The sequence below is a fragment of the Dendropsophus ebraccatus genome, chromosome 1 (genome assembly GCF_027789765.1).
Source record: "Dendropsophus ebraccatus isolate aDenEbr1 chromosome 1, aDenEbr1.pat, whole genome shotgun sequence".
NCBI classification, from domain to species: domain Eukaryota; kingdom Metazoa; phylum Chordata; class Amphibia; order Anura; family Hylidae; genus Dendropsophus; species Dendropsophus ebraccatus.
In genome coordinates, this window is record NC_091454.1 from 155,038,134 (window position 1) to 155,066,051 (window position 27,918).

At 39.8% G+C, this 27,918-nt stretch overlaps 1 protein-coding gene across 1 annotated transcript in view; it reads right to left on the bottom strand.

Moving 5' to 3' along the window:
• Positions 1 to 10,366: 10,366 nt before the first annotated feature.
• The window catches only part of LIPC (lipase C, hepatic type), a 99,299-nt gene continuing 81,747 nt past the window's right edge, over positions 10,367 to 27,918 (bottom strand). Inside the window, exons 7-10 of the mRNA XM_069956564.1 lie at positions 27,328 to 27,570; positions 14,039 to 14,159; positions 13,315 to 13,524; positions 10,367 to 10,780 (exon numbers count right to left, since the gene is read on the bottom strand). Of these exons, the coding sequence (XP_069812665.1) occupies positions 10,666 to 10,780; positions 13,315 to 13,524; positions 14,039 to 14,159; positions 27,328 to 27,570 (689 nt within the window). The 3' untranslated portion in view covers positions 10,367 to 10,665. The remainder of the gene's footprint in view (positions 10,781 to 13,314; positions 13,525 to 14,038; positions 14,160 to 27,327; positions 27,571 to 27,918) is intronic.

Sequence of the window (27,918 nt, forward strand, 5' to 3'; positions counted from 1 at the left end):
AGCTGGGATAGTGGCAGTGCGATGCAGTCTGTGAGTATTCATAGAAGTCTATGAAAATTGATAGACAGTATGCAGGGCCAGCCAGGGGGAGGATTGCACTGCTGATTATATATTCTGGTCACAGCTGGTCTCAGCAGTGAGACCCTTTCCAATCAATAATGTTTGACATGTCTTGACGTAAAAAAAAAAAAAAAAATGGCCAGCACACCAATACCATTGTTTACACTGCAGACTAAAATACAGACAAAACAAAGTGCAGCAACCTGCAAGTGCTAGGTATGTTTATACCCCCCCAAATTGTATCACAATATAGATTATAGATATTTGAAATGGAAAAACTAATCCTATTTTTTTTTAAAGAGCTTAGCAAACTGTTTGATCAAATAGTGTATCATCTCACCACGTTGAAATGAGTCTGTACCGGCATGTAGCCACCCCCAAACCGCTGTCTGGTTCAGAGGTTGGCCTTTCTCCCAGTGCGTGGCCTGGCACTGTGAGAGAGGGCAACCCTGATCCGGACACTGGATCTCTGCGACACAGTACTGGTGCTTTTGGAGTGGCTACATACCAGTACAGATTCGCTTTAAGGTCACTTCAGATGGTCCTACGAGATACTGTATATCATGGGTCTCCAAACTGCGGCCCTCCAGCTGTTGCAAAACTACATTTCCCATCATGCCTGGACAGGCAAATCCAATGCTTTAGCTGTCCAGGCATGATGGGAGTTGTGGTTTCACAACAGCTGGAGGGCCGCAGTTTGGAGACCCATGCTGTATATGATGGGGGGGGGGGGAGGAAATATATATGGAAAGTCCTAGCACTTGCGGGTTGCTGTTGCACTTTTCCTTTTTTTGTCTGCATTTTAGCCATGGCAGCATGCACCTGCATTATGTGTGTTTAGTGAATAAATGTTAAACGCCGCACCAAACCTTTAACATTTTTTACTGAAATACCCCAGTATAGGAAGTCATAGGAAAAGAAAAACCTTTCAAAAGGTGCAAATTTGTACACAAATGGGTGTGCAAAACCTTGCAAATATTTTTAGGCTTTAAATCAGGCATAAATAAATGCAAAATTTCCCCCTATTTAGCATGAGGCTTTCCATGAGAAAAGAATCGATAGCCGTACAGACCGATAATCTAGAATCCATTATTACAAGCCGTGGTCACTTGGAACATTGAATTGTACCAGTTAAATCTGACAAATCATGCTTTGCAGTTGTCATTGCGCTTAAAGCGACTCTGTACCCACAATCTGACCCCCCCCCCCCCCAAACCGCTTGTACCTTCAGATAGCTGATTTTAATCCAAGATCTGTCCTGCGGTCCGTTCGGCAGGTGATGCAGTTATTGTCCTAAAAAACTTTTTAAACTTGCTGCCTGTGCCAAACGGGCATATCTTTGCCCTTGGGGTGCGTGCAAACTACGGAATTCCCACGTATAACACGCAGCGGATTCAGTCGCTCATACCCGCATGCGGCAGCGCGCATCTCTGCCCGTCCCATAGACACTATTCTCTGCACGTGCAGATTCCGCTGAAAGAAGTGACATGTCAATTCTTTCGGCAGAATCCGCCCGTGCATAGAATAGTGTCTATGGCACAGGTGGAAATGCGCGCCGTGGCGTGTGTGTACGAGCAACGGAATATGCCGCGGGTTATATGCGGGAATTCCGTAGTGTGCGTGCACACTAACTTTGCACCACCCCTCCATCCCTCCTCCCCACCCTCTTCATCATTAGGAATGCTCCAGGCAGATTGCCTCCTATTCCCCACCTGTGGCAGCCCGGCACATGGGCTGGATCGTTAAGGACCTGTGCAATGTTCAGCATGTTGAAAATGTTCCAGTGGCATTTCTAATGATGAAGAGGGTGGGGAGGAGGGACGGTGGGGTGGTGCAAAGTTAGGGCACAGATACTCCCATTTGGCACGGGCTGCAAGTTTAAAAGTTGTTTTTTAGGACAATAACTGCATCACCTTTTTGAACGGACCACAGGACAGATCTTGGATTAAAAGCAGCTATCCGAAGGTACAAGCGGTTTAGGGGGATCAGATTGTGGGTACAGAGTTGCTTTCAAGGGCTTATCCAGGCTTAGAAAAAGCACCACATGTGTCTCCAGGTTGTCTGTGGTATTACAGTACCGCTGCATTCATGTTGATGCAAATGAGCTGAAAAAACTGACAACTGACAAACTGAGGACAGGAGGGGAGCTGGTTCTGAAAGAAAGCAGACATATTTTTTCTAAGCCTGGACAACCCCTGTGCTTATTTACTGCCATGTAGGAATGGTAAATGATCACATCTCCATGATGATTTGAAGCTGCCATTTTTTTTCTCAGTGCAGCAAATATGAATTTCATGTAATGCATGTTCTTGTTGCACAGTAGCAACCTAAATAATTGGCTTAATAACCCAATTCTTAACAAACAGCACATAAATAATAGATGTCTAAGAATTAGCCCCATCCACAAGAGGCCCCAGCAGTGATTGCATAATGATTCTCATAAAGGCTAATGTTTCCATTTCTCACAGCAGCTCCCCCATAACTAGGCTGCACACAGGTCATTAAGTCATAAAGATGACAATGACATCTTGCTATGTGGCGAGCTGAATTATGAGAAGGTTTGCGTTGGAAGAAAGACTTTATACAGTAAGTTAATGAGTAGTCATGCAGCAGAGTGGGGTTCTTACTGTGGAATTTGCTGTGATGGATTCCGGTTATAAGATCTGACTTTATGGATGTTCCTCCATTAATGTACATATTTAAAGGCATCCCTGAAGTGCGCTGGGATTACGTTTGCTGCATGGATAATGATGATGCACAAATAATGATTTGCAGGTTTTGGAGCTGGCTGAATAGGTTTGACAATATTCACAGACATAAATACCATATTTGATGATCATAAAATATTATAGTTCATTTTATGTTCATGTTATAGCACATCATCCATCCACCGATCAGATTCTATCTCCTAATCCTTACAGAATTTGTGAAAAGGGATATGTCTTCCAGTTTAGTGTGAGGTAAATTTCACAGGGAATCATCCCTTATAGAGAACACAGGATAGCTCAGCTGTGCCGCCAAACGTTCCTGTGTGGGGAAGGGGGAGGATGGGGGTGAGACAGTTGTTTGGCCATCAGTTGTATTGGGGCCTTAACCATAGTACAAACAGTGCAATGGAGATATATGTGGAGTGTTGGCATGTATTATGCTTGTTAGTAAAGTTAATGTGCAGTGGAAATACATAGTGAATTGTGGGATGCTTCTTTGTGATGTAGGAGCGCACTATAGGTTAATGGGGTGATGTGGAATGGTCTAGTGGAGCTGTTGCAGGCTTCTTAATGATGTTAGAATGCACAGGAGGTACATGGTAAACATAGCGGTGCACTGGAGATACATGGGCCAGCTGTGCAATACCTGTTGGTGGTGTGGTACATGGAATGTCATGGGATGCTTTTAGTAGTGTCAGTTTTTTGGGCCGAAAAAAAATCCAGTTTTTGGAAGAAGAGAGACCATAGCCAAGATGTTACTTAGGGTACTACTACACGGGCCGATGAAGGCCCGATGAGAAATGTAAACTAGCGACGATCTGCTAGATCAGAACCTATATCGACGATCACCCGATGACAACGATCGGATTGATAATCAGCTGGATAGGGCCGATTGGGCCCATTATCGTTCCATGTAAAAGTACCCTTAGGGCGGGTTCACACTACGGAATTCTCGCGGACAATGTCCGCAGAACTCCGTCAGCTGTTCGCCCGCACGGGCACGCGCTTTTCATGACACTTCTTTCAGCGTATAGCGGAATACGCCGGCCCATAGAATGGTGTCTATGGGGCCGGCGGAAAGGCGCCTAGATGTCCGGGCGGACAGCTGACGAAATTCCGCGGACACTGTCCGCGCGAATTCCGTAGTGTGAACCCGCCCTTACTCTGTATGGCCTGTAATTAGACATCAATGCTGCATACGTGAATAGAGGAGGCCCCGGGCCAGCTGGTGATGTCATCCACCAGAATCTGCACACCTACTCCATTCTGAAGCTAATAGTTTGAAAGCAAAGTAATGGCTTAGAAAGACTTATTCAGCCTTTAGAACGAAAGTTACATTGTATTTTAGGGAAATATGTTCTAAAATTTTGTATTTAACAATATTTTAATATACTGTATATATATATTTTTTTAAGTAAAACCTTATTGTTGGTTGATAGATGATCATGTTTGTGAAAATAATAAATAATGGAGCCGATCCATTCTCACTGCAGTTCTGAGGCCTTCTGGGCTGCCTGAGATAAGCGATTGCTGCAGGCTACCTTTTAACACCCTTTAGCACAATCGAGTGCAGATTCTATGGATCATTACAGTACATAACAATCATGGTATTTCTCTTAGTAGTCCTGTAGGGGAGGCTACAAAAGTGATTATAAAAAGGTTTTTTGAAATATAAATAAATCCATCTAAATAATATTTTTAGGCACTTCCCTTTTGCTATTTTCCAAATAAAAAAAAATAAACAAATAATTATCACCGCATGCATAATCGCCTGAACTATTAAAATATCACATTCATGATCACACATGGTAAACAGCATAGGCGCAACAACCCGTGTAAGTTGAAAATTGCTAATTTTTGGGCACATCACATTCCAGTGGGCAAAAATGTGGCATATACGCAAGTGTGGTACAGAATAAAAAGATTATGGTGCAACAAATGAGCCCTCACACAGCTTTATAGACAAAAAAATTAAATAAAAATGTTATAAGAACAACTGTAAACAAATATATTAAAAAAATTTTATAAAATTTATAAATATTAAATATGGTTGTAATCGTACTGACTTGAGGAATATAGATAATGGGGCATATTTTATCATTGTCTGTACCAATATTTTGGCAAATTGTACTTTGCAAATTCAAATTTAATTTTTCCATAATATGCTGTAAAACTGAAAAAAATTATTTGCTCGATAAAATTTAAAATAAAACAGATTTTTTGGGATTTGATGCAACCAAAAATCAGCAGTTTTGCACTTACTTCGTTGACCTTGTATGATCACGAATGTGATAATTTAATAGATTGGGCAATTACGCATGCGGTTATACCAGAAGTTTTTTTTTTTTTTTAATTTTATTTATAAAATCGGAAAACAGGGATGATTAAAACGTTTATTGAAGGTTTTTTTTTTTTATATCAATAAACTTTTTTTTTATTTTTGCATATACATTAATTAGGAGTCCCCCTGGGGGACTTCTAATACAACTACACTAATCTCTCACAGAAATGAGTGTCCTTAAGGGGTTAAATATAAATATACAAATTAAAACACCTATAAGGCTAGGTTCACACTACGTAAAAATGACATCCATCTTTCATAGCAACAGTCGTCATGTAAATAATGTCTGTTATTTAAAAAAATATTTGCGCAATGTTATTTTGATAGACGGATGTAATTTTTACGTAGTTTTAACCTAGCCTAATATTTCTGTATTGCACTGTTTTTGGCCATCAATTAAAAATTACATGTTGGAACTTCAATGTAGTACAGTTTTTATAGAAGTAAGATATTCACTACTAATGGGCCTATTACACCGGCCGTTTAGAGGCGCAAACGAGCGCTCTCAGCACTCGTTTGCTCCTCGTTCCCCGCTCGCTGCCGCCGCTATTCGACGCGGCTGCAGTGAGCGGGAGGGGGCGGCGGGGGGCTGCCCGGGGGATCGCTGATCATCAGGGCAGCCCATAGGATATAGCAGCGTCTGCTGCCGACGCTCCTATTCAATGGAGCGACGGCAGCAGATCGCTGCTATATCAGTCGCTTGTTTTTCAACATGTTGAAAAACAAGCGACTGCAACGATCAGCCGACATGAACGATGTCGGCTGATCGTTGCACTCTATTCCACGGGACGATTATCGTCCGTAGCGGCCGATATCGGCCGAATACGAACCATAATCGTTCTGTGGAATAGGGCCTTTAAGCATATGACTTTTAGCAGGTAATGTATCATTGAATATGTTTTTTTTTTTTTTTTAATGGATGGCTGCAAATCAAAATACATCCTTTTTTGGGGGGGTACACAAAAATGTGATCGACCATGTTGTGTCATGCTAAAAAAACTGATGCTTCTCGCTCCGTTTTTTTTTATAATGGAAAAACTGATCAAAATGGATGCACACACGCATCTGCTTTTTCATCGATTGTTTTGGGGAAAAAAAAATGCAATAACGCAGTGTCAACCCAGCCTTAGTTTGTTTTTCCCATGTTATCCTTTTCTATTTTTTTCATTAAGAAGGGACATGGTTTGTGAGAATTATGTGCAATGTTAGCACAAAAATTTGCAGAACTCCTGCATAACTCAACTGCTACTCTGTCATACTTTATTAGCTAAGCTGTGTCTACACCTTAGACTTTAGTTGCTTGTGCCCGCCGTTTGCCATAATGTCAGTGGAGAGGTTGGGCATGGTGGAAAATCACCACCCAACCACTGTTTTAAGTAAGATACCCTTCCCCATAGTGAACAAAAAGAAATTACACATAATCGATTAATGCATGTGTGCCTAATAGTAAATTTTGCACAATGTTTTGCCTAATAAGCAAATAATAAATTCCCTACTCATTTTTTATAATTTGAACCTTGATTGTAAAATAACAAACCCCACCAAAGGTCCCTTTTCTTTATTATTTAAAATTAAAAATACAAATAATATGAAAACATGACTCCCCAGAAGTTTGTGGGGGTCCTAGGTGCCTAAAATAACTTGAAAGTAACTGATACAAATATTTAGTATCACTAGATGTGCAAGTAATAACGTAAAAGGTAATAACCTAGCGACAATGATAAATACTTACATAGATTAGAATGATGGCACCACTGTAAACTACCCACTGACCTATGTTTTGCATTCAAGTGCTTCATCAGAAATGGATGGCCACTTATAGTATACATAAGTTATATAATGCCTGACTAGTGACATATCAATATTAATAACATTAATTGCTTTTAACCCCTTCACATCAGCTATCTGCATATATACGTTCCTACTGCACATACCCCGTGGAGTAGAAATGTATATATACGTTCGCGACTGAAGGGGCTGTAGATGTGTGCGGGACCGCTGCATGAGAGTGGTCCCACACACATCAGTGTGTCTGGGGCCCGAGGTAATGAGAGGCAGCTGCAATCCCGCAGCTGCATGTCATTAACCCCTTAAATGCTGCGATCTATAGCTATTGCAACGTTTAAGGTACTCAGTGACAGAACAAGCTTCTGTCAGTGAGTGATCGGGACCTAATCGCTTGTAATTGGCTTACCTTCGTCCTGTCGGATCGGCCATCCATACATAGAGTTTGCTCTCAGGCAGGCTCTATGCATAGATCGCTGATAACACTGATCTATGCTATGCTAGGGCGTAGCATAGATCATTATATGAAATCTATTGAATGCATGTTTTAAAGTGAAAGTAGTGTAAAAAAAAAGTAATAAAAAAAGGTTTTAAAAGTATTAAAAAACAAACCTTATAACTCCCCCAAATAAAAGTTTAAAATACACCCTTGCCCATTATAAAAATAAAAATATAAAAAAAAATAAACATATTACATATCGTAGCATGTGGAATTATCCGATCTATTAAAATATAACATTATAGTTCCCGTACGGTGAACTGCGTTAAAAAAATAAAAAAAACAGGATTGCTGATTTTTTTAAATTATACATCAGCGTATACAAGAGCGTTTAAAATAGAGTTCATGGCGCAAAAAAATGACACCGCAACCAGCCCTGTAGGTGGAAAATAAAAGCACTATGGCTCTTAGAAGGCGGGGAGGAACATTGCATTAATTTGACCTGGACATCCAGGCATCAATGGGCTCAGTCTTGAAGGGGTTAACTTTTTAGGTTTTGATATGAATTTTAATTTCTTCTATTTCAGGGTTATGCCATATGCTGATTTAATTGGTGTTTTTCTCTTTAGAGTACATTGTGGGGTCTTTGATGTTGTGCTGCTACTCTTTGGGCTGAAAGTTCAGAATATCATTGCATATGTACATTTTTGGGGGGCATCAGCACTTTTACATTCCTTTAGATGATGTGTTTACTTATATGTTCTGTGTGTGTGTGTATATATATATATATATATTTAGTTTTATAAATTACTATAATTTTTAACATCTCCTTTTTTGGATCCCATTGTCATGTTATGTATTTATTGATATACTTTATCTATTTATGTTCAGGTGTATATTATATGAAGTTATGCACCATACGCTTTGTTCATGATTGTTTGTTTTGTAAATTGCATTTTTTTTGCTTCACCTTCATCACTATGCACATTGTGCTTTACGTTACTTATTAAATGTATCCTTTTTCGCCTGCATGCAATGATATCTAGGTACTGCCATGTTATATGCCCATTTAATGAATATATTTATTGTGTGTGTATATATCGATACCAAGTGCACTTCAGTCATGAAGACATCTGGCGCATTTTGATTACATGCTCCTTTGTTTATGATGAGTGGTGGCTGGCTGGTCTACATGACATGTTATGCTTACACCAATCTTGGTAACTTTTTTTTTAAAATCTTTGTATGTTATTGGCACATTCTGTGTCACACCAGGCATTACTCATTTTAAAGTCAGTATGGTATTAGTCAGCTTTTATATAAATATTGTACACCCACTAACAGCCACCACTTGACAAAGCACTTCCATGCAAAATGCGCGCTGGTTATGGGCGTTTTACCTTGGTGCGATCATACGCATCCTTGTAGGTTTTCATGCCTGCCTAACTTTCTTCTAGGTTATTACTTGCACATCTTGTAATCTTAAATGATTGTATTAATGCTATTGTTTTGTTATTTTTTGGTTCCATCTTGTGTCCATTCTTTGAATCATATCTTTTAGCATACAATATTACCTAGCTTTCTTTTAAGCTATTTTTTACCACCCAGTACTCCTGCCTTTCTTGTGAACCCAATGTTTTTGTGTTTTTAATGAATGAATGAATGAATAACCATGTAAAGCTTTTCATATGCCTTGATTTTAAACTTTGAACATTTAGTAGTTTGAAGAAAAAAAAATATTTTTTTTTTATTCATTTCTATGGAGCAATGGATAAAGCTACACCAGAAGAGTACGCCAGAAGAGCACTGTCGTCGGCTCTTTCTGTGGGCTCAATAGGAATGAATAGAGCTGGGTGCCGTACTGGGGCACTATTCATAATAGAGACGGCGGGGCCCGATACAGACATAAGCGGGGGGTTCAGAGGTCCTGTGGATAGGGGAAAAGTGATTTTTTGCCCCCTTGGAATTGACATTTAAGGCGGACCATACTCACTAGAGAGTGTAGACTGAATACTGAATTATGACTCTCTCTCTCTCTTTTGCTTGTATGAACAGTCTTCATGCTACAGTGAAATCTGGTGTTTTAAAGATTTACTATTCCTCGTCAATAATATCCCAGTAGATTTGTTATGCTTACCTTCAGTGTCTCAAGATTGCAAGGAAAAAGTAGTTTACTGTAGCTGATTATTTGGGAACTGTAAGTGGCTCCATATTTTCACATTATTATTTTTTTTTACCAAGTCCTTAGGCTGGGTTCACACTAATGTTTTTCTTAATTGCTAACAGATCCGTCCATATTAATTGAACGGATAAGCAAAAAACTGATGAGCAGACTGATGCAAACTGATTGCAAAATATTCCCCTTTTTCATCGTTTGTTTGCATTTTGGCTTTAAAAAACTGACTTTTGTCCATCAGTTAGCTTCAGTCAGCATCATGCATCAGTCAGCATCCATTTGCATCATTCAGCATTTATTTGCTTGTTAGTTTATTTTTTTTCCTTTTGGCTTCTCACTTCTGCGCATGCTCTGTGAAATAACAGAAGGTATTTGCGTTTACATCCGTTTGCAAGTTAACAGTTTTCATCAGTTTAGATCCGTCCTCATTGACTATAATGTAAAAAAAAAAAAACGGAAGTGCACTTTCCGTTTGTGTTCTGTTTTTTCAAACGGAGGAAAAAAAGATGCATGCAGGATTTTTTTTTCCGTACACAAAAACGGAACCCTGACTGAATACATGCAAACGGAGCACAACTATGACGAACGGAGCACAATAAAAATACATAGAAATGAATGGGGTGTTGGACGGATATGTCAGATTCTATTTATGTTGTTTAAAAATGGAACAGCTAAACGGAACTGTGGCGTAGAGAAAAAAAGTCAGTGTGAACCCAGCCTTAGGGTGTTTCTTATGGTAAAAGGTTTGCATATTGTAATTCTTGAAAGTATTAAACCTATGCATTCATACCCTGAAGGATGTCCCTAGGCAAGGATATTCAGGCATTATAAAAGTGACAAATAAAGTGGATAAACCCTCCCAGAAAGTAACATTTTATTTCAATTAGTTACATAATGTAAAGTGCTAACAATAAAAAGCAAAAGTCTCCTTAAACAGGGTTGGACAAAAGGAAACCTTAATTTCTAGTTTTTCAGATCAAGACTACTTGATTTTTTTCAGTGAGTTATAGGAGTACTACTGAAGGTTAGGTTCAAGCAATATCTTAAAACACAGTGGGTTAGTTGGCTCCAAGGATTTGTTACATTTGCTTAAACTATCTAGCAAAATATTTGTTCTTTAGCTGATTTTTTTGTTTTGTCTTATCCTTGTAATTTCTTACAAATGTTTTTTGGACTTTTTCTTCTTCAGTCTGCCTAAACATCTCACATAGTTCTTCTCTTGGTCAGGATGGAGTTCAAAGTCATCAGCATTTTCGGCACAAAATGTTATTCTGGAAAAAAAAAGATTAGCATAATATATTCAGTAAAGATCGAGTGTAAAAGAATAATGGGTTAATATTAATAAAACACTTTTATTAATAACTGAGTGCCGCTCCTCCCTGGGTTCTGGGAAAAGCTGGATCCAGCCCTGGAAAAGTTTTCCCAGTTTTCCAGGACTGAACGGCTGTCAGTTAAATGGAAGCAGGCTAATGAGTGATTTGATTTGTTATTACTGTAAATAGGTTACATTCTAAGAGTAGCTCTGGCCAAGGCCGTGAACGGCTGCTGGTGATGACAAGCTGCACCACACTCAGCTACCCAGATCTTTATGGGTTGTCAGAGGTAAGAGGTAGTGATGGACTGAACTTAACAACAGGCAGTCAACTGTAAAATTCAGTGGCAGTGAAACCCTTAGTGGCTTTTTTTAAAGATAAAAAATTAAAGATTTTCTCTTGAGCACTCTTGCTAATAGAAAATCACAGGCTATGGGAGCTTGAAGAATGTGCTCATTTACAAAGTAACTGAGTTAAAAATAACACCTACAGTATTTAACATTTTTGCTGATTTTCAGTATGGAGCACACAATGAAAAATGTATAGTCACATTATATTATTGTTCATCATGGAGTAGGTTGCTGAGAGTACAAGCATACCTCATTGTTAAGCTTTTTTAAGTACTTTATTAGCCCACATGATTTTAGGGTTACAATCTTTGCCCCCCATGCCCCTTCAGATGTAAGTCCACTTACCAGATCTCCATTTCTTTGGTTTGGTTGTTAACAAGTGTGACTGAACTGTTTGGATTCTGCAACGTTCTCTGAACATGAATGCTTGGTATTTGACTCCCTGCACAACATGTTGCTGAACCTTAACAGTTCAGCCTCTCCATTCAACACTATTTACAACACAAATTATCAGTTAATCTCTTTTTATGTTTTGTTCTGAGTATTGTTACATATTGGACAGCACTCCACTGCAGTGACATCCTGTTGAGGTTAACAGGTGGCGTAACATCTTCAAATGGATTTCTCTAGCAAAATGTATGGCTGCGCTATTCTCAAGAAAGGTAATTAATATCGGATCAGGTGGCCTGGTACTGTAATGGACTAGCCTTAGGATTAGAAATTATCGAACAGGGCCGATGTTCAGGTTTGTACGAACCTGAACCATCGGCATTTGACTCCCGCTGCCTCCCTGTACTCGGGCTGTCTCCACCTTCCTCACAGAATGGGAAGGCAGCTGAAGTCAAATGCCGATGGTTCGGGTTCGCACGAACCTGAACATCGGCCCTGTTCAATCATCTCTACTTAGGATCTGAGTGGGCCCCCGTCACTTGCCGTACCTGACAGCCTAGTAGTTTGCTATGAGCCCCAGCCATTTCTAGTTATGTCCCTGTCAGTGAGGGTCTAATACTTAGCACCCCCGCAAGAGCTATGCTGCCGATATACGCTATGAAACGGAAAAGGAAGCAGACCATTCCTTCCATTGTGTAATAGCCAAGATCGGTTACTCCCATTGAAGTGAAAACAAGGTTCTCGCTGCGTGTGATGCAACACATCGATCTATCCTGTATTAGTATACAGGATACATCTCAATGAGAGATCAGAGTGCTCATTCTAGAAGTCCCCCAGGGGGGGCTTCTAGTATAAGTGTAAAAGTAAAAAAAGTGTTATTAATAAAAAGCCCTCTCCCCTAATAAAAGTCAGAATCACCCCCCTTTTCCCATGTTATAAATAATATTAAATAAATAAACATGTTTGTTATCTCCGCGTGCGTAATAGCCCGAACTATTAATTTATCATATTCCTGATCTCGCACGGTAAATGGCGTAAGCATAAAAAAATCCTAAAGTGCAAAATTGCGCATTTTTGGTTGTATCAAATCCTGAAAAATTGTAATAAAAAGTTGTGATCAAAAACTCGCATATGCGCAATCAAGGTACCGATAGAAAGAACACATCATGGCGCAAAAAATGACACCTCACACAGCCCCATAGACCAAAGGATAAAAGCGCTATAAGTCTGGGAATGGTGCGATTTTAAGGAACATGTATTTGTTAACAATGGTTTGAATTTTTTACAGGCCATCAGATACAATAAAAGTTATACATGTTACATATCATTGTAATCGTAACGACTTGAGGAACATGCATAACAATTCAGTTTTACCCCAGGGTGAGTGGCGTAAAAACGAAAAAAAACTAAAAGAAATGTGTTTTTTTTTTGTTGTTTTTTTTTTCAATTTCACCACACATTGATTTTTTTTCTGATTTTGCAGTGTACTTTATGAAAAAATTCAGCCTGTCATTGCGAAGTATAATTAGTGGCACAAAAAATAGAGGGTCATGTGGGTTTCTAGGTGAAAAAATACAAGTGCTATGGCCTTTTAAGTCCTCATAAGGAGGAAAAAACGAAAATGCAAAAATTAAAATTGGCTCAGTCTTCCTATTGCATTCCTAGAAATTATTATTGGCAAGCTTTTAAATTATAAATGATGACATTACCCAAATGGAAAATATATTCTTAGTCTGCGTTTCAGATACTAACCTCTCTTGGGTTTCTCCGACTAAGACTTTTATTCTCTTTACTAGGAGTCCAGGGAGTGTATCCCAAGAAATCTTCTTTTGCAGAGTATACCAAAGACTTTTAATGTCTTTGCTGCTTTCCCATTTTAATTTCATCATCATGAGATTTCCAATATCAGTGTCTAATGTAATGAGGAACGTGTAAGTCCCACTATCGTTTATGCCTCCAGATCTAGGAAATAAATATAATTTATAATTTCACAGCAAAACATAAGCCACCTGAATGTTATAAAAAAAATACAAAAAGCCTCATTCAGCTGTTGGTCGTATATCTGTGACATATAGCATGTGAGCAGGGCAGAAGGAGGGGTTCACTCTCTGCCGTAAGTGAATGAAAACATTTCTTGTCAACTGACAGTTCCCATCCTAGAACTCCGTAACCCCCGTCGATCACCCCCTCCCCCCCCCCACAGCATGTGACCCACGTTTCTATTTATTCTAATGGAGCCGCCAGAAATAGCTGAGAGCTGTACTTGGCTCTTTCCGGCAGTTCCACAGGAAAGAATAGAGCGCTGGTCACATGCCATACCCACAGCTGTATTCATAACAAAGGAGTCGGGGCCTGATGCGAAGGTCAGACCCCACCGCAATCTCTTACTTGCCCCCTACCCCTCTTAAAGCCCTTAAGCCTGGGGCTTTAAGTATTGGCATAGATGAAAATCTGCTTACATAACTTCCATACTTACGTTTCTAGGATTAGGTCTTTTATGTCTTGTTTAGTTCCTGTAAGCGATGTAGATATTTGAGGAAACAGCTGCTTGTCTGCAATGTGATTGGTTATTTGTATTCTGATCTGGTAGTGGTAAGCTGCAACAACCAAGTCAGTAAGATTTGTGAATAATGTTAGTAGCTCTTTCCATATGCATTACTGTTTACAAGATCTTAATTTAGTTTCAGTTTTTTTTGAGTTGGTGCAGTAAGTCACAGGATTACTTAAACTGCCCTCAGAATGGTCCCAATTTCAAACAATTTATTCTAAATCAATTCTAGGTCTCACAGGTGGTCTTCTGGTAATGTCAAAATTTATCACCCCCATGCATCACCATATGCAACCATACCTGGTTCTGCATTATTGGGCTAGTTTCATATATTGTCATTGTAAACTGATTAAGTTTCATTTTATAAGACTCTATACCCAGTTTAACCCTTAACAGAGGGCAATGGGCAAAGTCAATACAGTTTAGCCCAAGCAAAACTTTTAAAGTTGAAAAACCCAGTTATAATATATAGTGGTAATCTGCAACAATCAATATTGTAAATAATATTAGTAGGTCTTTCCATATGCATTATTGTTTAGATTTTACCCCAAACAAAACTTTTAAAGTTGAAAAAGTATATTAAAAAACCTTAAGTTAAAAACCCAGTTTAAAGGGGTAGTGTGGTGTAAAGCATGTATTCACTAAATAACACACATTACAAAGTTATACAACTTTGTAATGTGTGTTATTTAAGTGAATGGTCGCCTTCCCCATGTTTCCCCTTGCGCTAGACCCGAAAGTGTGGTGCATTATACTTACAGAATCGCTGTCGACCCTGGCCGCCATCTTGGGACAATCATGTAATCTTCAGGAGGCCAGCCTGATCTCTCCAGCCCTCCCTTATGCCGACTCCCCTCCAGCGCGTCATCAGCTACTCAGCCGTGATTGGCTGAGCAAAGTTATGAAAGCGATTCCTTAAGTCTAATGCACCACACTTCCGGGTCTACCGTGCGTGGGGGGAAACATGGGGAAGGAGGCCATTCACTTAAAAAACACATATTACAAAGTTGTATAACTTTATAATGTTTGTTATTTAGTGAATAAATGCATTACACCGCACTACCCCTGTAAATACACAGTACATTACAAAATAAATACAGATGAGAAAATTTGTCAAGGGTTTGGGTTTGCGCGAAGGAGTCCTGTAATACATGGATACTGTAAATTCGCTCATCTCTTGTCTTAATACAGTCTGAACTATTATAAAATAAAAAAAAGACCTGAAGCCTTTATTACAGTTTACAGTTTTATAGTCAACTTGTATGGTCAGCCCAGTTCTGACACGTTTTACCAAAGCTTTGTCCTTCGAATGGCCCAGCCACTCCTGACTTAAAATATACCTGTCAGAAGTTCAGTTATTCATGGAGTGTGGAGACTGATTTGGTTGGGGAAACCCAATTTAACATCTCTAAAAGAACTGAAAATGGCTGTCCACCAACGGTCCTTAGCCAACCTAACAAAGCTTAAAGGTAATTGGTCACTAGATTGATGCCGCTTAAAATGAGGACAGCATAAACTAGTGACAGAGATGCTGAACAGATTGGTGTATTACTTACATCATACTGTTCAGCCGTTCTCCTAATATGCAGGAGAATAGGATTCTTGCCACACCCCTCCCCCACCCTCCAGCTGCTGATTGACAGATTGACAGGTGCCTATACACAGGATGGATAGATAACTGCCAATCAGCAGCGGGTGGGAGGAGTTTTCTGCTTTTCATGTATATTGAGGACTACTAGGCTTATACACCCAATTGAGAGGACTACTTATTGTCCATGTCAGGAGGATGTTAGGAGGATTTCTCCAAATCAGCTGCACAGAACAATGTAAGTAATACATCATCCTGTTCAGCTTCTCTGTCACTAGCTTATGCTACACCTAGATAGGACAACATAAACCTACTGACAGAGTCTCTTTAAGAGGTTTGGCATAGAAAATTGGCTGAAAAATCCCCTAATCCAGGTATGCAAACCTTGTGGTATCATACCCAGGAAGACTGGAGGCTGTAATGTCTGCCAAAGGTGCTTCAACTAAGTATTTAGTAAACTAACAAAGAATTTTAACATTCTGTTAGAGGGGAACTAGTGTTTATTTTATTTTTTATCACAGGGCAACAACATGACAAAATGTGAAAAAGTGACAGTCACAACACACTTGGAAGGAGAATGAAGATCTAAACATTTAATGCACTATTGAGAAATCATTTTGAACAACCCATAAATTTTTGGGGTAAAACTTTTTAATAAACTCTCTTAGTTTTGAGAAGGCGGTTCAAATTTCAAGGAAAGTATCTGTGATTATGTCTTGTAAGAGTCGGTTGTGTACTTGGAGGACCCGTCTTCCACCACTGTCATCTAATAGAAGTTAATGTATATTCCTATACAGAACCCGAAATGTTCTGTAGCAGTTCCTGACTCGTAGAGTAACAATGAGCCCTCCGCAGACTAATTACGGCTATAAATGTTAGTCTGTATGCAGAATGGAAATGCTTTCAGGTGTCGAAGAGCAATTACTGAGACTTTCTCGTGCTTGGCTGGGCGCCTGCATATGTTCCTTCTGCCTCACAAAGAAGTGATGGTACAATAAAACCTTGCACATTGGGATTCAGGCAGCAGCTTCTTTTGCGCATATTTATATTAGAAGCAAGCATACAGTATTAGTCTCCGGGAAATCTGCTTCTCTTTATAATTAAAAAGAAAGAAGAAAGGTCTTTGGAAAATTGCTCATCTTACAGATTAGAATATGTTAAATCTCGTGAAGCCATAACTAGGTCATAACCCAGACAATTTGAGCTGCGGGTAAGATGTTGAGATGTAACGCAGACAAACAGACATAACTCATCAAGTTTGACAACTGTATCTGATTATACAAAGTCTGCTAAAAACGTGTCATAGGTAATAATCTGCGTTTCCACAGCTTTCACTGAAATCCACTTTTATAATGATTATTTTTATAATTTATTCTTATCCTTTGCAGGCAATGTACAAACTAAATTACATGGTTGAATTTACAGGTACATTGAGTTTCTGGTAGGAAAAATCTTGCAGTATGCTGCCTGAGGCAATTGGTGATAAAGTAAGCTGGCCACACTCCTGAGGAACTGAGGCTGAGATTTAACCCTAGGTTATGCATCTTCAAAGTCAAAGCAGGAACCAAAAGATCTATACCAAATTTCTTTGGAGGAGTTCATGCTATTACCTCTAGGGAAGAATCCTGAGTAAGGAAGATAGCTATGTGACCTCAGAAACAGAGAGGTACAAGCTGAGAACGTAGTATACACATGCTATGAAAGTACCACAGGTTCCCCCATATCACAGCAAATATGAATACAGTAGTTTATGCTCTAACATAAGATATCAAGGGGACTGAAAGATTATATGGAAATCCTAGAAGGTAAAACAACTAACAAAATACATACCTGCTTCTAGCAGATACTACATATGGGACAACTCTTCTAAGAATTGAAGGTTATTAAAGGTAAGTTCACTGCTTCTTACAGAGATTCATGGCATACCATTTAAACATAAATTTATATTTGCATTATGAAATGAATCTGCCATCAGAATATGGGGACAGATCCTGTCATTAGTCCAGCTGTATTTGTTGTTTTTTTTCTACCCTTTGTGCTAACATGAGAAAGATCCACTTTAAGGCTACTCTATAAAGGGAACTCTGATTTCAGCCAATAAACAATAAATATTTATGTTTTACAATTTCTCAAGTACCAGTACCAATTTTTTGTATCACTTCCTTGTGTTTTCAAGATCTGTGTGCCATCATTCAGTTCTGCACTGTTCATGTCCAGTGGATACAAAACTATGTCCTGGTATAATAGACCCAGAGGTGTACAACTCCTTACAGTTACAGTACACTGGGTGGAAACTCTACAAGCAGAGAGTCAATAAGAAAATTGCAGTAATAGACATCTTTTAGTTTCCTAAAATCAGGTGGTGAAATTATCTAACTGGCTACCTTTACTTTCAACATTGAGAAATATTGTGAAATCTACTTGCTGGTGGTTTGTAATGTATAAAGTATGATATACTGTAGTATGACTAGCTTTTAAATTTACTTCTATCTGGTAGAGGTAGACATGCAGTGCTGTGTTCTAGTTATCCTTTCATCAGGACCACGGATAGCTACTTTGATGTAAATAACAAATCATCGACTGTTTCCGAGGTCTATATGTTTTTTTCAATTGACCATTATTGTATAATTGAAGATACTAAAAACAACCATTATTGCTGGTGCTCAATTACTTCCTTCCATGCAATGTTTGTTTTTATTAAGTAGGTTATGGTACTGTTTTCTGCCATTTTATAATGCATCTATGTGAATTTTTTTTATGTAAGTTGTGAAATTTTATATGGACTTGCTAGCAGCTAAACATGAGCAAAAATATTTCCCATTACTAGATGGCTTTTCATCAGGGCCCAGGATTATCAAGGCCATGTACGCTGTCAATCAAAAGGAGGTAGGCTCTTGCAAGCCGACATGGAGGCGAAGAATAAAAGGCCTGGATAACTCTGGGCTCCTGCCATGCTTTAGAACTCCTCCTGTACACCTTATCCTCCCTTACCTTTTAACAAAATAGCTTATATGTCTTCAATTAGACTATGCAGATAAAAAAGAAATGTCTGGGATCCTTATAGGAAACACTATCTGCTGACATGTTCACGTTAGGCAGATCATGCTAACATAGCAAGTAAGCACTAAAAAGATCACCTATTTTTTTATTCAAACAGAAGAAAATAAAAATGTATGTAAAGGGTCACTTTAGGATAGAACTGCCAGTGTGGTGCTACACTTGGACAAAAGTCCAAACCATAAAGAGTGGCACTTACCAGCAGATTGCAAATTTAATGCTCTTTTATTAATCCAAAAAAGCAAAATAGCATAGTACAAGAAGACGCTACATGTGAAGTAAGGTAACAGCTGTTTCACACTTGTGTATGCGCTTCATCAGACTATGCCAAATGGTTGATATCAATGGGAATAAATATACACCCAGCAGTTACACAAGCCAATCAGATAAGTAGAGCAAATAATAATAAAAACAATGTAATAAAAAAAAAAGAACACAATTAAATTACATAAATATACTTGAATCGATTCACTCATTGAAGCCCTAAGCATCTATTTTTCGGATCCAACGTGATTTAGCTTGTATCAAAGTTTTAGGGGTCTATTGGCACCCTGTCTAAAATTGACACGTTTAATCCCAATAAACCCCAGCACACCAGGATTGTCACCCAACATATCTCAGAGCTGTTGCATCAGACAGGAGGAACCTTTTCCCTCCATAATTGACCAGAAGTGATTTCGGAATCCAATGCACAAAGCGCGGATTGTCATATCTAAATAGAAATAGCCACAACGAGAAAGATAAACACATAAATAACAAACTTAATTTTGCAGCTAATGGGTCTTACAATCCAAGAAACCCCATTTATGCAAAGGTTGTTACACTGACCACAGGAGTAGTACTTCATATACATGCTTTGTACTAGAATGCTTTTGAGACTCTTTTGCCTCCTAGAAGTAGTACAAGGTTTATTAGTTAGGATTTCTCTAAATCAATTACCAAAATATATGAATTGTAGACCTAATCACTCTTTTTTTCCCCCATTAACCCCTTAAGGACCGGGCCTAAAATGGCCTTAAGGACCGAGGAAAATTTTATGAATTTGACCTGTGTCATCTTATTCATGAATAACTTCGGGATGCTTTTACCTATCCAGCTGATTCTGAGATTGTTTTCTTGTGACATATTGTACTTCACGTTTCTGGTAAAATGGAGTTGATACTTATAACAAATCTTTATGAAAAAATCCAAAATAAAGTGAAAAATTGTTAAAAATTGCATTTTTCCAACGTTGAAACTTTTCTACTTATACAGAAAATGGTTATGCCACATAAATTATATATTAAAGCATTAGCAACATGTCTACTTTATGTTGCCGGCATTTATTAAACTATATTTCATTTTTTTTAGACAATAGAAAGCTTAAAACATTAGCAGCAAATTTCCAAATTTTCTGTAAAATTTCAAAATCAGATATTTTTAGGGACCTGTTCAGGTCTAAAGTGTATTTAAGGGGACTGTATGTTAGAAAGCCCCACAAAGCACCCCATTTCAGAAACTGCACCCCCCAAACTCTGCAAAAGCACATCCAGAAAGTTTTTTTTAACCCTTTAGTGGAGTCACAGAAATAAAAGCTAAGTATGTAAGAAATTTGAAAATTTAAATTTTCTGTGCAGATATTTTCTTGTAATCCAATATCTTTCATAATTGTAAACCTATTACCAGAGAAATGCACCCCTATATTGATTGCCCCGTTTCTGCAGTTTATAGAAATACCCCATATGTGGCCCTATTGCGCTATTTAACACAACCACAAGTCTCAGATACAAAGGAGCGCCTAGTGAATTTTAATGGCTCCGTTATATTTGGTCATTTCTGACTGTACCACTTCAGGTTGGCAGAGGCTCTGGGGTGCCAAAACGTAAAAAACACCCCTAAAGGGACACCATTTAGAAAACTACACCTCTCAAGGAATGTAACAAGGGGTGCGGTGAGCATCTGGACCCCACAGGTGCTTCACAGATTTTCAGAACAATATGGCATGAAAAAAGAAAAATTTATTTTTTACACTAAAACGTTCTAGCCTTCAATTTTTCATTTTCACAAAGGGATAAAAGGAATAAAAACCCCAAAAACATGTAGCGCAGTTTCTCCCGAGTACAGAAATACCCCACATGTGGACATAAAGTGCCAAGCGGGCGCAGCACGTGCCTCCAAAGGCAAGGAGCACCAATTGGCTTTTGGAAGCTGGATTTCACTGGAATAGATTTCAAGGGCCATGTCGCATTTACAGAGCCCTAGTGCTGCCAAAACACTGGAAACCCCCCACAAGTGACCCCATTCTGGAAACTACACCCCTTAAGGAATCTAACAAGGGGTTCAGTAAGCATATGGACCCCACTGGTGACGGGCACAAATGTGGAACAATGTGATGTGAACGTGAAAATTTTCATTTTTTCACTTTCACGTCACAAATGTGCCCGTCATCAAGGGGTCCATATCCTCATTGCACCCCTTGTTAGATTCCTTGAGGGGTGTAGTTTCCAGAATGGGGTGACTTGTGGGGGATTTCCACTGTTTTGGCAGCACGAGGGTTCTGTAAATGCGACATGACATTCATCATCCATTCTGGCCAAATCCAGCCTTCAAAATCCAAATGGCGCTCCTTCCCTTCGGAGGCTTGCCCTGCGCCCACATGGTGCTTTATGTCCACATGTAGGATACTTACGGACTCGGGGGAAATTGCTCTACACATTTTGTGTGTTTTTTTTTCTGTTTTAACCCCTTATGAAAATGAAAAATTTAAGGCTAGACCAACATTATAATGTAAAAAATTTAATATTTCATTTTCACGCCACATTGTTCCACATTTGTGCCCGCCACCAGTGGGGTCCATATGCTCACTACACCCCTTGTTACATTCCCTGAGGAGTGTAGTTTCCATAATGGGGTCACTTGTGGGGGGTTTCAACTGTCTTGGCAACACAGGGGCCTTTTACATGCAACAAGGCCCTCGAAATCCATTCCAGCCTCCAAAAGCTAAATGGCGCTCCTTCCCTTTGGAGGCTTACCCTGCACCCTTTATGTCCACATGTGGGGTATTTCTGAACTCAGGGGAAATTGCTCTACACATTTTGTGTTTTTTTTTTTATCTTTTAACCCCTTGTGAAAATGAAAAAAATCAAGACAAGAGCAATCAAGAAATTTACATTAAATGTTGGTCTAGCCTTGATTTTTTCCATTTCCACAAGGGGTTAAAAAAGAAAATGAACGCAAAACGTGTTGGGTAATTTCCCCTGAGTAGGAAAATACCCCACATGTGGACATAATATGGCATAAGGGCACAGGGAAAAGCTGGGGAAAAGGGACCATTCTAATGGGGGTATTAGGCCAATTATTAGTTTATAAGGTTGAAAATGACAGGTGTCCATCAAATGCAACCTGTGTTGATCCAGAGAAAGGCAAAAAAAAAACCCTCGTAAGGCAGACGACAGTAGCCTCATCACAGGGGAAAAATTCCTTCTCGACTCCATAATGGCAATTAGAATAATCCCTGGATCAACGTGACCCCTGAAATAGGAATAAGAGACAGAATTTAGATAATGTAGAACTCCAATGACATGTGGTACGCCTTGAAGCGATCCAGTATGCAGAGGCCGGGGTGATCAGGACAGGTGTCACACTGGAAAATGGTGTCCTTCCTGAACCCCCTGTTACACCACACTCTGCACTTCTTCTGGGGTCTCCTGTTTTCCAGTGTGGGGAACGTCACCTGGAAAATGTTGTCCTGGTGCGATACGGGGTCCTTCATATCCAGAAGCGCTGGGTCCGCTCTATGGCTGCTAAATATCAGGGCTCTATTACTGCTTCTGATATTTTTGGATTGTGCTGCAAGCTACAGTAGCTCGGGCAGCGAGGGACCGGAAGAGGGGGTGCTGGTATAAAAGTTATCCCCGTACAGGTGGTAACCTTTATCCAGCAGAGGGAAGATCAGTTCTTCCCACTAACTCCGAGGATTGGGGGAGGGGGCATCTGGGGGCTGGATTCGGGTGTCCCTTCCTTCATACACTCTAAAGGTACGTGCACACTGCGGAATGGCAAAGGATAACCCTTTGTGCATTCCGCAGCTGGCACCCGCCGGCGGACTGATGCGGGCGCGCGTCTCTGCTCGTGTCACACTCCATTCTATGCATGGGCGGATTCTGCCCTCTGTCCAAAGAATGAATGTGTTCATTCTTTGGACGGACGACGGAATCTGCCCGTGCATAGAATGGAGTCTATGATGCTGCGTGCGATGCTGATCAGCACTCAGCGGCGATAGGGTGCGGAAACTAAAAAAACAAAACAAAAAAAAAACACACCTTTCTTCAGCCCTATAGCAACTGATAAGTGTATAATATACACTTATCAGCCGCTAGGGGGCAGTAGGTCCCGAATTCCGGAAATTGCCGATGGGAGCCGAGAGGAGCCGAAGCTGGGACCGGCGGAAATACCCGAAGACGCGACGAAGAAGAGGACGCGATCGGGACCCGAAAGACGCGATCGGGATGCCGGGATCAGGTGAGTATGTGCCAATACCTGCTGGGGACACCTCAGCTACCTAGCTGAGGTGTCCCCAGCAGGTATTTAACACTTTTTGGGGACTTATATTGCCGTGATCACGGCGATCGGGACGTGGCACCTTGGCCACCATTACTTTTAACAGTAATGGCGGTCGGTGCCGTCCTCGGACAGCACCAACCGCCATTTTTTTCCGGGTCATCGATGACCCGGAAAGCTTCAGGTCGCCACTATTGGCTGATCTGAATTGATCAGCCAATAGTGGCGATCGTCAGCACGGGGGGAGTTAACCACCCCCGTGCCGACAAGCTAGGATGGCCTGCTATACATACTATAAATGTACGCCCGTTTGCGTTAAGGCACGGGTTTTGGGGGCGTACACTTACGCCCGCGGTCGTTAAGGGGTTAAAGCCCCTGTCTTTCAGAAAAGCTTTATTTTGTAAGTCAGGTGAATAGTCTCCATCAAAAAACTTTTTTTTTTCAGGTTGTCAGCCTTCTCATAGAAAGCTCTGTCACAATTGTTAATTCTCTGCAAATGAATAAATTGTCCCTAATAAGCTGCCTTCTTTGTTTGTTCTGAATGGCGACTAGTGTAATGTAAAAGAGAATTAGAGGTGGTAGATTTTCTATAACCTTCTGTGGTGACTAAGGGTACCATCATGAACTTTCACTGTCACATCCAGGAAGTCTATTGAAGCAGGACTTTAGCGTAAAGGACATATTCATGTCTTTACAGTGATTAAGATAGGTAACAAACTCGCTAAAATTGTCCTCGGTACCACACCGTAACATGAAAATGTCAAGTAACAAAGCAAATACTGTAAAAAAGGATTATTAAAAAAAAAAAAAAGCCTTTTTTTTAACTGCAAGGACTAAATTGGCAAAAATGCAAGTAACAGTGCAAGTGGCCCAGTCGAGTGCCCACCATTGAATGCCTTGAATTTCTATGTAGAATCCCCATCTCTGACTTTATTGGCCACAGAGATGACAACAACAGAAATATATTTACTAAAACATATGGTGAAATTCCCTTTGAATATTAACATTTCAGCCAATAATTTGTTTTCCCAGATATGCAAGACAGCTGGTGTGCTACCACCCTCTGTCCTGAACATGTGAAATATTATCTGTGACATTTACAAGAAGATAAAAAAATATGATGCATAAAGGCAGATGTTTTGATGTCTAAAAAGGCAGTATTTTCAGACACCGAATAACAAGTGTAAGTCTCCCTATCTTCATTTTGAAAGGTTATTTATGGAGCAGTTTGTAACATCCTTTCAGAGTGGTTCCTCATGAGCATACATAGTCTGTTTGCAGTAAACGTAATTCTGTCACTGTAAGAGCCCACAGATTTAGCCAAAGAATAATGTGTCAAAGCGTTAAAGTGTAACTTTTACAATGTTTGCATGCCGCACTTTAGGATGTATTAACATGTTACAGACTATACAATGAATTCAGAAATTCATCAGACTCTCACTTTTTCATTTTATTGCACTAAAATAGTTATGCTCTTACAGCCTCCAGTCATCTTCAGTATGATACCAGAAGGTTTGCACACCTGGATTTGGTGATTTTCTGCCAGACACTCTCAAGCTTCCTTGGGGTGGATGGAAATGGTTGATGGGCCCCCTTTTTCAGGTCTCCCCAGCAATGTTCGATTGGGTTCAAATCAGGACTTTGGCTGGACCATTAAAGGACATTAACCAAGTTGTCCCTAAGCTGCTCCACTTTGTGTGCTTACGGACATTGCCTTGTTGGAAGATGAGCCTTCCACCCAGTCTGAGGTCCAAAGCACTCTGGAACAAGTTTTTATGACTAATATCTTAGTACTTTGTCCATTCAGCTTTCCCTCAAGCCTTATTGGTCTCCTTGTTCCAGCTACTGAAAAACATACCACAGCATGATGCTGCCACCACCATGCTTCATGTAGGGATGATGTTGGTCAGGGGATGAGCCGTGCCTGGTTTCTTCCAGACATGATTTTAGGTGCTTATTTCTGACCACTCTGCCATAAAACCCACTTTGGTGGAGCGATCATTGAGGTCTTGAAAACCTCTCGTACTAAGGCCTTTCTCCCCCGATTATTTAATTTTACTTTACTTTGATTTGGTGGGGCAGCCAGCTCTAGGAAGAGTCCTGGTTGTTTAAAACTTCTCCACAGCCGTGTCTCCACATAATCCTGTCTCTGAGCTTTACAGGCAGTTCTTTTCTCCTCATGGCTTAGGTTTGATCTGTTATGCATTGTCAGCTGTTATGCATCAAGCCACTGGCCTTTCAGTGCTGCTCTGCTCTCTGCCGCTCCACTTCAGGTGCTGGGGAAAAGCTGGATCCAATCCTGGGAAACTGAGAGAAGTTTCCCAGGATTTGGATCCCGCTTTTACTGGCATCCTGGGAAGAGTGGCAGGGAGCAGTGCAGCACTGAAAGGCCAGCGGCTTGATTAGCGGACCGCTTTGCTTAGTTTAAATCATGCCCAATCAGCTGAATTTATCACATGACTTTAGTAAAGGTGTAAAATCATCTTAAAGTTGCTGAAGAGAAACAGGAGACCCCTTAAACTAAATTTTATGTTTCATAGCAATGGGTCTACTTATGTCTATGCAAAATTCTGTCATTTTGCAATAATTTTAAAATTCTCTTTTCACATTCAAATTTTGTGATCTTGCACATTGATTAGGGGAAAGTTTTTGCTTTTTTTTAAATTTTATCCCAAGGAAGACTTTTCAAATGCATTGAATGTATTGCAGAAATTTTAGTAGCTGGAAAAGAATTTGTTTCTGCCGCATTTGCATTTCTGCCACCCCATTCAGGGGAATGGTACAGTCACGGACATTTCTGCAACAAATCATCTTTATGATTAATTATAAATAGAAATGACTTTAGATTGATGTCAGATTGATGAGTCACTTTCCATATTTAATTAACACTGCAGACTATATCAGCAGTGTTAGGCTATGTTCACACTACGTATATGTCCGGCCGCATATTTTTCGCGGCCGGACATATACGTGTAAAACTCTGGCCGGGATTTACGCAAGTTGCGGCCGGCTACGTACGGTCCGCGAACTTACGCCCGTAAAATCTACGTACGCTTCCCGAGCGGCGTACATAGCAATCTGACAGCGGTCTTTTACTTGGATATCTTCCGCTAGCCCCGGACACCCCACAGAACCTTTTGGATCGGCAAATCAAAGTGTAAAAATTAAGAAATCACCACTCCGTACGGGACAGCATGTTACGCTACGGGCGTAAGTTACAGCATTTCCGTCCTGAAACAATGGTCTGGTTCATTTTTTACGGCGCCGCATACGATCCGGGCGTAAATTCTTACGTAGTGTGAACTGTGCAGCCGTAGATCCTATACTTTCCATTGTACGCAAACTACGTAAATCTCCGGCTGCTTATTCACAGAGCGCACTACGGCCGGAAACTTATGTAGTGTGAACATAGCCTTAATGTGGATATTATCCACATTGCTTTAATTTTAGCTGCAATCACTGGAACTCCCTGCAGCCCACACCTTCTGAATTACAGAGGCTGTTTACAACAAACTGTATTCTGTAAGTAAATCAGCAGGTTAGACAAATGATGATGATAACCTGATATATATTTCTTTTTTGATATATTCCTTTTGAGCTCTGATGATGAAGGTAAGTTTCTTCCTGTCATCCTCAGCCCTGTTCCCGTACAGTCAGTAGTTAGATACTTATGCTAATCGGGTGGTTTGGAGCACTAGGGGTACCTTCCCTTAGAGCACTAGTCTGCCCCGGGCCTGCCAAGGGAAGGCCAGATCAATGCTCTGGGGGTTGTAGCCCTGCCCCCAGTGCTCCAAACCACCCGATTAACATAAGGATCTAACTACTGACTGCATGGGAACAGTGCTGAGGATAATGGTAATAAACTTAACTTCATCCTTTAGGGACATACTGTATCAACAGGTTAGATAAGTCTACTTTCCCTTTAAGGTTCCTTAAAAAAAAAACAAAAAAAAACCTGCATCTACTTTTACACATTTTAGACTCCGAAACATGAAATGTAATAATAATAAAATTTATTTGCTGTATTACTTACCTTTGAATGGCATGTTAAAACGTGTTTTAAGGAAGAGACTGTGTCCAGGCCATATTCCTTCCTTGCTTATATTGTACCCCAAAACACTGCATCCACTTTTTGGACATTTTAGACACATCCCTTTCTCAAAGGTCTTAATGTCTTTACATTCATAGCCAATGTTGTGCATATCTTCATTTAGTATAGAGTCAATGAAAAGGTGGACTGACCTCTCATGAGAACATTTCACAGATTGTTTAAACCCTTAAAAAATAAAAATGCAATATTAAATGCGTGAAGTTAATATTAATATTAAATAATATACTTTTCTTTCACCAAACTTGCATAAATCAGTAGTGCACCTGAAGAATAATGACTTTCTACATTTATGAGACCCTTCTCTTTTCCTGCTTCTGGTAGCAATGCATTAGTGAAGCATTTGTATTACTTTGTTTATGTTGTTTATAGTGGCTACTTTACCATACATTATGGGACTCTGGACTACAGCACAGAAAAGGAATCATATAAAAGAAACGCCAAACTCAGCGTTGCTTTCCTGTTTGTAAAAGTTGCCTATTTTGCAAGTTGGATATCAGCTTCAATAGATTCAAT